Raw genomic sequence first — 14,318 nt, 5'->3', positions numbered from 1 at the left:
GGCATGTTTCTCCAAGCCACTTATCTGGCAGGCGTAAACAACAGTCTGGCCGACAGACTGAGCAGGGTAATGCAACCTCACGAGTGGTCTCTAAACATGGGCGTAGTCCGCATGATCTTCCGAGCATGAGGCACCTCCTTGGTGGATCTTTTTGCCACTCAGATCAATCACAAGGTCCTTTAGTTCTGTTCCAGGCTTCAGGCCCACGACAGACTAGCTTCAGATGCCTTTCTTCTGCATTGGGGGACAGGCCTTCTGTATGCATATCCTCCCATACCTCTAGTAGGGAAGACTTTGCTGAAACTCAAGACTGCGGAACCATGATGCTGATAAGCACTTTTCTGACCACATCAGATTTGGTTTCCTCTTCTTCTGGAGTTGTCCTCCGAAGAACCATGGAAATTGTAGTGTTTTCCAACCCTCAACACTCAGAACGAGGGGTCGCTTCTACATCCCAACGTCCAGTCTCTGGCTCTCATGGCCTGGATGTTGAGAGCTTATAATTCGCCTCCTTGGGTCTTTCAGAGGGTGTCTCCCGAGTCTTGCTTGCTTCCAGGAAAGATTCCACAAAGAGATATTACTCTTTTAATTGGAAGAGGTTTGCTGTCTGGTGTGACAGCAAGGCCCTAGATCCTCTTTCTTGTCCTGTACAGACCCTGCTTGAATACCTTCTACACTTGTCAGAGTCTGGTCTCAAGACCAACTCCATAAGGGTTCACCTTAGTGTGATTAGTGCTTATCACCGCCGTGTAAAGGGTAAGCCTATCTCTGGACAGCCTTTAGTTGTTCGCTTCATGAGAGGTTTGCTTTTAAGCCCCTGTCAAACCTCCACCAGTGTCATGGGATCTCAACATCGTTCTCACCCAGCTGATGAAAGCTCTTTTTAAGCCACTGAATTCCTGCCATCTGAAGTACTTGACCTGGAAGGTCGTTTTCTTGGTGGCTATTACTTCAGCTCGTAGAGTCAGTGAGCTTCAGGCCTTGGTAGTGCATGTACCTTATATCAAGTTTCATCACAACAGAGTAGTCCTCCGCACTCATCCTAAGTTCTTGCCGAAGGTGGTGTCGGAGTTCCATCTGAACCAGTCAATTGTCTTGCCAACATTCTTTTCCTGTCCTTATACCCGCCCTGGTGAAAGCAGTTTGCACACCTTGGACTGCAAGAGAGCATTGGCCTTTTATGTGGAGCGGACGAAGCCCTTTAGACAGTCCGCCCAGTTGTTTGTTTCTTTTGATCCCAACAGGAGGGGGACTCACCATTCGAAAATGCACAATCTCCAATTGGCTAGCAGATTGCATATCCTTCACTTATGCCCAAGCTGGGCTGCCTGTGGTGGGCATTGTCACGGCTCATAATGTTAGAGCCTGGCTGCATTAGTGGCTCACTTATGTCAGCCTTCATTGAGGAGATTTGCAAGGCTGCAACGTGGTCATCAGTCCACACATTCATATCTCATTTCTGTCTCGAGCAGGATACCTGACACGACAGTCGGTTTGGGCAGTCGGTGCTGTAGAATCTGTTCGGGGTTTAGAATCCATCTCCACCCCCCTAGACCCATTTTTGTTCTGTTCCAGGCTGCGCTCTCAGTTAGTTGTTTATATTTTCAGGTCAATCTATGTTATGTCCTCGCCGTTGCGAGGCCCAATTGACCAATGCTCATTGTTTTGAGTGAGCCTGGTTGCTAGGGATTCCCCACATGTGTGAACAAGCAGCTTGCTTGTCCTCGGAGAAAGCAAAGATCCATACCTGTAGCAGGTATTCTCCGAGGACAGCAAGCTGATTGTTCTCACAAACCCGCCTGCCTCTCCTTTGGAGTTGTTGTTTGTTGTTTATTTGCTTTTTAATTAAACTGAGCGGGAATGCTGATGCGACAGGCGGGAATACGGCCGCTCATGCGTGGCGTGTGCTGCACGCACGCTTTCCCGGGCCGACACAGATGTTGACCCACATGTGAGAACAACCAGCCTGCTGTCCTTGGAGAATACCTGCTACAGGTATGTATCTTCGCTTTCTCGGCTGCTCAAAGGAAGTTTTGAGAAAGCTTTAGACAATTCTAAATCTTGCTGTGCAAATTATCATCTCACTGAATAGGAATGAACGTATATCGCCTTGTTTTTGCAAACTTCATTTGGTACCTATGGTGCTAAAATCTCATTTTAAGTTGGCACTGTAGTTTTCTTATACCTTGTTGGAGATATGCTTTCTTATTTGACTGATTTTCTCTTTGTTAGGTAGACAAATGATTAGGTGACAGGTAATATGGATTTGTCTTCCTAGTCCAGTGCATGCTGATATTCACTGGGTAAATGTAACATCAGGGCATGCTAGGGAGGTAAAATTCCTTGACAAAATCAAGAACTGCTTTATGGAGCAGCTGGTGCAGGAGCGAACAAGAGAAGGAAAAATTCTAGACCTAGTCCTTAGTGGAGCACATGATCTGGTGAGGGATGTATTGGTGATGGGGCCACTTGATAACAGTGATCGTAATATACACAGGAAATCTAATACGTTAGCGTTTAACTTTCATAAAGGGAGACTATAATAAAACGAGAAGAATGGTGAAAAATACTTACAGGAGTCACTGCGAGGGTCAAAAATTTACATCAGTGAATGCTGTTCAAAAATAGCATCCTGAAAACCTATGCAAAATATATTCCGTCTTTTGAAAAAGGAGGAAGGAAGACCAAATGACAGCCGGCATGGTTAAAAAGTGAGGTGAAGGAAGCTATTAGAGCTAAAAGAAAATCCTTCAGAAAATGGAAGAAGGAACCAACTGAAAATAATAAGAAACAGCATAAGGAATGTCAAGTCAAATGCAAAGCGCTGATAATGAAGGCAAAGAGAGACTTCGGAAAAAAGATTGCATTGGAGTCAAAAACACATAGTAAATTTTTATTAAGGTATATTAAAAGCAAGAAGCGGGGAAAAGAATTGGTTGGACTGCTAGATGACTGAGGGGTAAAAGGGGCAATCAGGGAAGAGAAAGCCATAGTGAAGAGATTAAATGAAATCTTTTCTTTGGTCTTCACCGAGGAAGATTTGGGAGAGATACCGGTTCCAGAAATGGTATTCAAAGCTGACGAGCTGGAGAAACTGATTGAAATCTCTATAAACATGGAGGATGTAATGGGGTAATTTGTCAAATTGAAGAGTAGCAAATCTCCTAGACTGGATGGTATTCATCCCAGAGTACTGATAGAATTGAAAAAAAGAACTTGCAGAAATATTGTTAGTAATATGTAATTTATCTTTAAAATCGAGTGTGGTACCAGAAGATTGGAGGGTGGCCAATGTAACGACTATTAAAAAGTTCCAGAGGTGATCCGGTAAATTATAGACCGGTGAGCCCAACGTCAGTGCCGGGCAAAATAGTAGAGACTATTTTAGAGAACAAAATTACAGAGCATATTCAAAAGCATGGATTAATGAGGCAAAGCCAACATGGATTTAGTGAAGGGAAATCTTGCCTCACCAATCTATTACTTTTTTTGAAAGGGTGAACAAATGTGGATAAAGATGAGCTGGTCGATAATGTGTACCTGGGTTTTCAAAAGGCGTTTGACAAAGTACCTCATGAAAGACTCCAGAGGAAATTGGAGTCTTAGGATAGGAGGTAGTGTGCTATTGTGGATTGAAAACTGGTTAAAAGATAGAAAACAGAGAGTAGGGTTAAATGGTCAGTATTCTCAATGGAGAATGGTAGATAGTGGAGTTCCCCAGGGGTCTGTGCTGGGACCGCTGCTTTTTAACATATTTATAAATGATCTGAAGATGAGAGTAACTAGTAAGGTGATTAAATTTGGTGAGAACACAAAGTTATTCAAAGTTGTTAAATCAGAAGAGGATTGTGAAAAATTACAAGAGGACCTTACGAGACTTGGAGACTAGGCATCTAAATGGCAGATGACTTTTAATGTAAGCAAGTGCATAGTGATGCATGTATGAAAGAGGAACCTGAGGTTCCACAGTAGGAGTCACCAATTAGGAAAGGGATCATTGTTGGTGATACATTGAAACCCTCTGTTCAGTGTGCGGTGGCGGCTAAGAAAGCAAATAGAATGCTAAGTATTATTAGGAAAGGAATGGAAAACAAAAATGAGGATGTTATAATGCCTTTATATTGATCCATGGTGTGACCACACCTTGAATATTATGTGCAATTCTGGTCATCGCATCTCAAAAAAGATATAGTGGAATTAGAAAAGGTACAGAGAATGGCGACAACAATGATAAAGGGGATAGTACGACTTCCCTGTGAGGAAAGGCGAAAGTGGCTAGGGCTCTTCAGCTTGGAGAAAAGACGACTGAGGGGAGATATGATAGAGGTCTATAAAATAGTGAGTGGAGTGGAACGGGTAGACGTGAATCACTTGTTTACTCTTTCCAAAAATACTAGGTGTAGGGGACACACAATGAAGCTCCAAAGTAGGAAATTCAAAAGGAATTGGAGAAAATATTTCTTAACATTTAATTAAACTCTGGAACTCGTTGCCAGAGAATATAGTAGAAGCATTTAGCTTAGCGGGGTTTTAAAAATTTTTGGATGGCTTCCTAACGGAGAAGTCCATAGACCATTATTAAAATGGACTTGGGGAAAATCCATTGCTTATTTCTAGCATAAGCAATATAAAATGTATTGTACTTTTTTGGGTTCTTGCTAGGTACTTGTGACTTGAATTGGCCACTGTTAGAAACAGTATGCTGGGCTTGATGGACCTTCAGTCTGTCCCAGTATGGCAATACTTATGTACTTACGTACTTAAGCTCGGCTCAGAAGAGGGACAGTGGGGTGATGGTATCCGAGGATCTCAAGGTGACAAGTCAGTGGTTGTGGCCAGAAGGATGCTAGGCTGCACAGAGAGTTGTATAACTAGCAGAAGAGAGGAGGTGTTGATGCACTGTGTACAATTCATTAGTGAGGTCCTGCTTGTAGTATTATGTTTAGTTTTGAAGGCTGTATCTTGCTAAGGATGTAAAAAGACTTGAAGCGTTTCAAAAAAAGCAACAAAAATATTATGGGGGTTTGCGTAGCAAGACGTATGAGGGGAGACTTGCTGACTTGAACATTTATACTCTGGAGGAAAGGAGAAGTAGGGGTGATGTGATATAAACATTCAAATATTTGAAGTGTATAATTCCGCAAACAAATGTTTTCCAGAGACGAGAAGGTGGGTAGAACTAGAGGATATGAATTGAAGTTGTAATGGGGCCGATTCAGGAATTATATCAGGAAGTAGTTTTTCACCGAGAGGGTATTATATACCTGGAACGGCCTGACCCAGGAGGTAGTGGACATACAAACGGTGACGGAATTCAAAAATACGTAGGATAAACACAAATGAATCCTGCTAAAAAGAAATGGATCCAAGGAAGCTAAGAGGAGATTAGGTAGCAACACCAGTAATTGGGAAACAAAGCCAGTACTGGGCAGACTTCTACAGTCTGTGCCCTGATCGTGGCTGAATAGACTTGGAGTGGAGATTTTCAGTGGCTTCGATGACAGCTTCAGAAATTTTAGAATAAGGACAGTTCCTGACAAACTTCTGTGTCTATGCCCTGAAAATGGTAAGAAAAGATCAAGATAAGGTATACATATGAAGTATCATATATGATATGTAATGAGTTTATCTTGTTGAGCAGACTGGATGGACCGTAGAGGTCTTTATCTGCCTTCTTGTACTATGTTACTATGGGGCTCATTTTCAAAAGAGAAAAATGTCGAAAAAGTGGCTTAAATTTGCATTAGGATTTTTCTACAAAATCGTCCAAATTGGTGTATTTGAAACCAATTTTTATAGTTGTTTTTCTATGAAGTCCATCAGATGTATGCTCAGATCACTAAGGACATGTCAGGGGCATGTTAAGGGCTGGATCTGGGCGTTCCTAACACTTGACATTTTTCTGCCATAATGGAAAATAAAAACATCCAGGGTTATAAGTTGGATGTTTTGATCTAGACCTGTTTTATTAACAAATAAGCCACAAAAAAGTGCCCTCAATGACATGATGACCACTGGAAAGAATCAGGGATGACCTTCCCTTAATCCCCCAGTGGTCACCAATCCCTTCCCGCCTCCCAAAAATGTTATTGACATTACTTACCAGCCTGTATGCCAGGCTGAGTTATTATACTGAGGTAAGTTAGAGCAGCATGCAGGTCCCTGGAGTAGTGTACTGGTGTGGGTGCTGTGCACTGTAGACAGGTGGACCCAGGCCCATACCTCCTCCTTCCTGTTACACTTGTGTTGGAAACTGTGAGCTCTCCAAAACTCATCAGAAACCCACTGTATCCACATGTAGGTGCCCCTTTCACCCATAAGGGCTATTGTAGTGGTGTACTATTGGGGATAGTGGGTTTTGGGGGGGGGGGGGCTCAGCAGACAAGATAAGGGAGCAATGGTGAGATGTGTACCTGGGAGCATTTATTTGAAGTCCACTGCAGTGCCCCCCTCCAGGTTGCCCCCATTGCTCTCGTTGGATGTCTGTGTGGCCAGTCTACTAAGAACGTTGGCTCCTTCTCAATCTCAATGGCTTGATTTTGTGCATTTTTCACTTAGACAATTTTTTTTTTTTTTTCCTTTTCGAAAATGGACCAAAAAGATGAACACACAAAGCAGAAAAACATCTAGCAAATAGCCATTTTTGGAAAAACAAAATAGACGTTTTTCTGTTTTGAAAGTGACTATATTCCCCACTTGACTTTTGGATGTTTTTAGTAAAACGGCCACAGTTGGGCTTTAAGCGTCAAGTCGAAAATGCTCCTCCATATATGTTACTATATTAACCATATGTTACCACGTAACTTGTATAGAACAACAATTATGAGTTTGCCCATTTTTGTACATTTCAGCTGTATGAAGATTTTTTTTTCTTTTTACTTTATTTTACCTGTTTTTGTATCATGAAAAGACAAATGTAACTTACGTCAGTTTATTTGTTGAAAATAATTCGTCAGTTTCAGTGAAAACAAGGCTTTGACTTGAAATATGTTGTGGCTTTTGCTAAATATTAACCCCCTACTCACCCCATGTTCTATGCAATTAACTGAATGATGTTTTTCTTAGCAGGCAGTATGAAGAATTTCTTTCTAGTATATACACTAAACAAATATAACTTAAGACTGACTGTGTTAAAGAAAGAATTTCAGAGCAGAGGTAACCAGATGAATGTACATAAAACAGGATTTGTTTTATACTAGAAGTGTTCCACTCCTCCCCCCAAATATCAAGTCGTTTAGGCCCCATTGCTGTCACCATGTGGATCTCTGTTTTCTCTATAGTATTCTCACCTCTGCTCAGGTAGCAGCAGTCTATAAAGTTTTGTTTTTAGGTGACAGGATTTTTTTTTTTGTGCAGAAAGGTGAAATCTGTTTTGCTTATTTCTAGGTTACAGACAATATTTAACAAATTTGATGAAGTACGGGACTCTGGTAATATGATATTAAGCCACGGTGATGGTGAGTAAGAGATATTTTTTTCTAATTCCCCTTATCTATATTGGAGGGCCTATGTAAACTTGATTTAAAAAAATGTCTTTCCCCCCTGTTTACTATGCTGTGCGCTAATGCCGGCACAGCCCATTCCTGTGTTGGCATTTCGCGTGGCGGCAACTGGTAGTGCAGCTTAGTAAACAGGGAGGTTTATAGTTTCAGATGTAACAAAGAAATTGAAAAATAACAATAAAGAAAAAGACATATATCCATAAAGAAGATAAAGAAATACCTGTCTTTGTTTTTGCTGCCTTTGTGTACATGGAACGTCAGTGCTGGAGCCCAGACAATACACAGCATTGAATTTCCAGGGATAATGCCGGTGGCAGTCAAAAAAATACAGGTTGTCACTTGCTGAATATCAGGCCTTATGTATGTAAATGTTGAATTTAGATGCTAACATTTATACTGAGCATAGACATGGCATAAAAGTTAAGGCCTAATATAGGTGCGTTGAGGCCAACTTAGCCTAGTATTCTATATTGGCATTTATGTGTGTAAATGCTGTCAATGAAAAAATGGTATGCTGTCCACTTAATTTTAGGTACCTAAATAGTAGCGCCCAATTATAGAATTGCCCTACTACTACTACTACTATTTAGCATTTCTATAGTGCTACAAAGCGTACGCAGCGCTGCACAAACATAGAAGAAAGACAGTCCCTGCTCAAAGAGCTTACAATGTAATAGACAAAAAATAAAATTTCCTTGATTCTTTTTATAGAAGATTTTGTCTCTGTAGCTGAGTGTTCCTTTCTGGAAGTCGCATACATTTCAGTCCTGTGCATGAACTCTACAAGAAGACTAGCTTGTACCTATATGCTTCGTAAGACGAAATCAATCTGACTAAGCAGTAAAACTAACATGTTACTTTAGCAGTATCTTGTGATATTGAATCTTTCGAAAATTACATTTTTTTTCAGGGCTGTATTGAACCAATGTACACAACCAATATAATTGCCATCCTTATCTCAGCAAAAGGCATTAATGACACACAAAAATTTGCAGCCAGTTACTCAACCAGTACTGCAAAGGACATTATATTCTACTTTATTTCAGATTTGCTAGAATGGGTGTAAATATCCTTGGGTCAGCATGCTACATGTTTTCTATTTGTGCAGTCATGGGAGCTTTTTGTGTCTCTAGTTTTGCTGTGTAACTTTTTCTTAAATGGAGAAGTCTTGTTTGGAAAATTGTTTGCATGTTAGCCCTTTTGTTCACATGTGTTTTCAGTGGCTAGTCATCAGTTGTGGAACACTTTGCCAGCCACCTTACATTTTGCACCTGATCTGCTGAAATTTAGGAAACTTCTGAAAATGATTGAGGAGACTTTTGGAGGGATAGATTAGAGTTCCTTTATGTGATCTTAGTTTTTATTTTTCCTAGGTTATCTGTGAAATTGTTTAAATCAGGTTCTTTTAATATATATTTTATGCATTGTGTCCTATGAAGTGTTGTGTATTTGAGTTCAGGTTTTCATGTGTAACCTTCCTAGAATTTTAGGCAGGGTATGAAATTATTAAATAAATCATAATGAAAAGAATATGTAAACCCCTTTCCAATTGTGATCATTATACTTGGACTTCACAAATTTTTTCTTGGGACTCTAGATCAGTGTAACACCTTCCTTCCCAGATCAGTATTAGATGGGAGTAATACATAAATGGTTCCCAAATAGGGACCCTGACCCAAGAGCTTACTTTACTGTTTTGTAAATTTGACCCTTTTATTTGAAGTGGGGAGAATGCATGAAACCACCTGAGCTGGGTTGCTATGCTCTCAGTTTGTGCTACACGTTTCTGTTGTGTTTGATCTCTCTGCTGCACAAAGGTGCTGACCTAGACTCTAATTGATAGGCACAGTGTAAATTATATAGTTGATACAGTTTTGAGGTTTTTCAGATTCTGATTGTTGCAAACTTCATGACCAACAGAGAACGTGTTTAAAAGCTGTAAAAGTTGAGGAGCATTTTGAGTGGTCTGCTGCAGAAAAAAGGTGGCACCCAAACCAGGCCCAGGTGTGTCTACATGAGTTCTTAAGAAGATTTTTGTTGATCTTCTTTTTTTTTATTTATCCTTGTGCAGTTTTGGGTTTGATTTTCTCATGATTGTGGCACAAAACAGAGATACAATAAAAATAACAGCAAAGACAATAATAGATATTACTTATCTTGTAATTTATCTGCACTATGTGTTGAATACTTAATATGTAAATCGCTTTGATGGATTGCCCTAAGCATTTCATCAAATAAAGACAATCTTGAACTTGTGCATTAAGAGATCTCTTTCATCTGGAGGAAAAATGTAGCAGGTTGCCAAAACGAGCTTCTCTTTGCAGTTGTATGAAGAAAATTTTGGGCCCTTCTCCAAAAGTGTGCCCATCAAAGATAAATAGGTGGAAGTCTATTATGAGAAAGTGGCCCAGTGGCATTGAAACTTGAGCTTTTGGATTCAAGGGAGGAGCCTTGTCTTTCCTCCCTAAGAGGGAGTACAGAAAGGGGCATGTAGAAGAGCTGTTGGTGGGTTGCCGCACTCTGGAGCTCTGTACCCTAGAGGCTAAAGAGAAGGAAAAATAAGCACAGAAGTTGTCAATTTGGCTCACAGCTGAGGTCTGTTCACAAGAGAACTGTATTAATCAGGGGTTGCCAGTCTGATTCCTATCTGTCTCCTGATGCACAGAGTGTCCTAAAGGACAAGGAGACCTGATTCTGACGACTTATTACCCCAAGACAGCCCTTGTTGGGGAAAAGGACAAGAATGCTGGAAGCAGTGGAGTTGGTGACTTCTGACACCTTAAATAACAGAAGAGAAACCACCTAGAGTCTTACGAACCTTCCTGTCCTAAAGGGAAAACAAGCACTAGGGAACATAGAGCTACTAAGTAGTACATTTAAAACAAACTGGAGAAAATATTTCATCATTCAACGTGTAATGAAACTTAATTCGTTGCCAGACAATGTGCTAAAAGCAGTTAGCTTAACAGGATTTAAAAGGTTTGGATAATTTTTTAAAAGAAAAGTCTATAAGCCATTGTTAAGTTGGATTTGGGAAAATCCATTGCTTATTTCTAGGATAAGCAGCAGAAAATCTATTTTACTCTTTTGGGATCTTGCCAGGTGCTTCTGACCTGGATTGGCCAGTGTTGGAAACAGGATACTGGGCTTGATGGACCTTTGGTCTGTCCTGTTATGGCATATGTTCTTAGAGCCACAGCGTGAACATCAAGGAAATTAGAGCATAGAAGAACTGCTTGCCATCCGTGAGAGAGGAATACTGGGCTTAAAGTTTGCACCTATGGGTGTGAAAGCATTGATAAACATATTATTTGTACCTTTAGCCACCCCCCAAGATAATTAGATGGAAAATGATTTAATGTAGAGTTTCTAAACGAAGCTATTATGTGTCATAACATAGAAATGTAGCCCTTGAAATCAACCAAACAATATTTGGCTCACTAGCCACAGTTTGCTCCTATAATCCAAGAAATATTTTATACTTAACTGAAGTTGCTTTATTTATTTATTTTATTTATTTATTGCATTTGTATCCCACATTTTCCCACCTCTTTGCAGGCTCAATGTGGCTTACAATACATCAAGAATAGTAGAAATATATTAGAAAATAGACATTTAGTATTACAGAAGGATTTTGGGCAACATGATAATGATAAAACAAGATAATAATATAACAAGCAGATATTGTAAGACAGTTCTGAATATATGTGGAGGATTTGTGTGTGTTCACATTGGTTGATCTTTGTGGTATGCCTTGTTAAAGAGATGGGTCTTAGCAGTTTGCGGAAGTTCGTTAGTTCGTAAATCGTTTTTAAGTTTCGTGGCAATGCGTTCCATAACTGTGTTCTCAAGTAGGTAAAGTTTGACGTGTGCATTAGTTTGTATTTTAGACCTTTGCAGTTAGGGAAGTGCAGATTAAGGAATGTGCGGGATGATCTTTTGGCATTCCTGGGTGGTAAGTCTATTAGGTCTGACATGTAGGCTGGTGCATCTCCGTGAATGATTTTGTGGACTAAGGATCGTATTTTGAACGTGATGCTTTACTAACTTCAGGGAAGATAAGTATTCTGTGGCTTAAAAAAAAAAAGAATACTCTTATTCCATTTCATCCCACAGATCAGTCTAGAAACTTTTGGGTTATGTCCATGTACTAGCTGGTGGAGATAGAGAGAACACCAGAGATCCACCATAACATGTATACTCTGGAGGAAAGGAGAAACAGGGGTGATATGATACAGACGTTCAAATATTTGAAAGGTATTAATACGCAAACGAACCTTTTCCGGAGATGGGAAGATGGTAGAACGAGAGGACATGAAATGAGATTGAAGGGGGAGCAGACTCAAGAAAAATGTCAGGAAGTATTTTTTCACGGAGAGAATAGTGGATGCTTGGAATGCCTCCCGCGGGAGGTGGTGGAAATGAAAACGGTAACAGAATTCAAACATGCATGGGATAAGCATAAAGGAATCCTGTGCCGAAGGAATGGATCCTCAGGAGCTTAGTCAAGATAGGGAGGCGGGGCTGGTGGTTGGGAGGCGGGGATAGTGCTGGGCAGACTTATACGGTCTGTGCCAGAGCCGGTGGTGGGAAGCGGGACTGGTGGTTGGGAGGCGGGGATAGTGCTGGGCAGACTGCTACGGTCTGTGCCAGAGCCGGTGGTTGGGAGGCGGGGCTGGTGGTTGGGAGGCGGGGATAGTGCTGGGCAGACTTATACGGTCTGTGCCCTGAAGAGCACAGGTACAAATCAAAGTAGGGTATACACAAAAAGTAGCAAATATGAGTTATCTTGTTGGACAGACTGGATGGACCGTGCAGGTCTTTTTCTGCCGTCATCTACTATGTTATGTTACTATAAAAGTATATAGTGCAGCAGCCTCACTTCCAGTATTCTCTCTATCGCAGCAGGTGGATAGACATATCCTGTGCTACTCTCTGGATGGTGCTTGCTCCTGGCCTGTTTTCAGGTTTAGTTGAGCTAGGGGGAGGGGTGAGAGATCTTGACTTTTGTTCTGCTTGAGGACACCTGGTGGTACCAGGTCCCTTTCCCCCCTCTCTATCCTTCTAGAGGGCCAGTGCTCCTTTAATAGAAGTCTTATGAAGCATTGCCAGAGAAGGTGCCAGCAGTGCTGGAAACAACACATTGTTTGCACTATTTCTTCCGTTGCTGTGCCTCTGCCAACAAAAGTTTGTTTTCTTCTTTTCACATGTTCTCCCTGGCAAAAACTGTTAAGTGCTGCGCCCAGTGACCTAGAGAGCAGTGTCTGAACTGCCATCTTTGATGCTGGGCACGTCCTGATTGGTGGGAAATTTTACCATGGCTGGATTACAGGGCTAGATCAATCCCAGGACGCAGTTTTAGGGCAGGAATCATTGGATACTCTGTTTTACTCCAGAGTTTGTGCGTGTTATGGACCAAGCATTTCTGTTGAAAAGACCTCTGTCCTCTTGGCACTTATCAGCCTTCCTGGGGGTTGTGACCAGCAGTGTTCTGACCAGCAGTATAAGCTCTTCTGACTAGATCTTCACATGATTCAGATGTTCCTCCTGCTGGGGCTGTGGTCTACTTCCTATCTGACTCTTTGAAGGTAGGTGAACGTCCTCCTGAGGAGGGTGATGATCCTACAGCAGCCAAGCTCTTCCTTAAGGAGGAGCTTTCTTCTCTCATTACTAAGGCATTGCATATACTGATTTCTTCTCCTGACCCTGTCAACTCTGCGACTACCTTTAATCCTATGATATCAGGCACCAGAAAGCCTCCTAAAACCTTTGATAGTAATGTGGCTATTCAGGTGCTGATTTTGGAGCAGTGGGACTCCCTGGATGCTGGTTTAAGGGTGGCCAGGGCTATATCTTGGCTTTATCCTCTCCCTTACCCGGAACTGTAATCCTTGTGCTTGCCTAAAGTGGACTCTCTGGTGACTGCAGTCACCAAGAAGGCCACCATAACAGTGGAGGGTGGAACAGCTCTCAAGGACGTCCAGGATTGGCGTCTGGAATTCTCTCTTAAACTGGGTTTTGAGGTGGTGGCTTTGTGTTTGTAGGCCACACTTTGTGGCTTCTACAAAACCCATGTCTTAAGTTGGGTTCAGAAGGCATCTATGCTGAGGTCTTGATATACTTTCTGCTTTCCTTAGAGCCTGGGCTGGCTTATTTAGCATACTTGTATGATCTGCTAAGGAACTGTCCTCAGCTGTGTACAACGAGGTGGTGGCTTTGGCTCAGGCTTTGGGCAGTGGATGCAGCCTCCAAGTTGAGGCTGGCCTGACTACCTTTTCGTGGGAAGCTCCTCTTTGGTGAGGAGTTATAGAAGATTAAGGATTTGGGTGAGTCCAAAGGACAATGTTTACCAGAGAATAAGTCTAAGCCTCTGCTCCGTTCTTTTCTTCTCAGGCTTGGATTATACACCATTACTCAGAAATGATAAATTCCTTATTCCTTGTCATCAAGCAGATGAAGCCATTACGTATGGGTTATGTCCATCAACCAGCAGGGGAGATAGAGAGCACTCAAACTTTCACAGTGCCCTCTTGGCCAGCTAGCTCCACTGCCTCTTCAGTATTCACTATCTCCCTTAGCAGGGTGGCTGCAGCTTGTTCGAGCTCCAGAAAAATCTGCCGGGAGGTGGTTCCTGGCTTGCCAGTTGTTAACCGGGGTGTTGGAGGCTATAGCAGCTTCACTTTAAAGGCACATAGGTTAGCCCTTTCCCTGCCTTACCCATATCTCTGTGGATGTGGACATATTGCCTTGCTTTCCCTGTCCTTACCCACCAACAGTGGATGCAGGCATATAGGTTCGCCCTTTCCCTGCCTTTCC

The 14,318-nt window shown here is 41.7% G+C and overlaps 1 protein-coding gene across 1 annotated transcript in view; it reads left to right on the top strand.

Moving 5' to 3' along the window:
- CLASP2 (cytoplasmic linker associated protein 2) overlaps nucleotides 1-14,318 on the top strand; it is a 977,269-nt gene that overhangs the window by 172,344 nt on the left and 790,607 nt on the right. The window contains 1 exon segment of the mRNA XM_030203481.1: nucleotides 7,387-7,457. Within this exon segment, the coding sequence (XP_030059341.1) occupies nucleotides 7,387-7,457 (71 nt within the window).

Source organism: Microcaecilia unicolor, chromosome 1 (genome assembly GCF_901765095.1).
Source record: "Microcaecilia unicolor chromosome 1, aMicUni1.1, whole genome shotgun sequence".
Classification (NCBI taxonomy): Eukaryota; Metazoa; Chordata; class Amphibia; order Gymnophiona; family Siphonopidae; genus Microcaecilia; species Microcaecilia unicolor.
The sequence above is the reverse complement of the archived record's forward strand: the minus strand, read 5'-3'. Positions and strand labels throughout refer to the sequence as shown.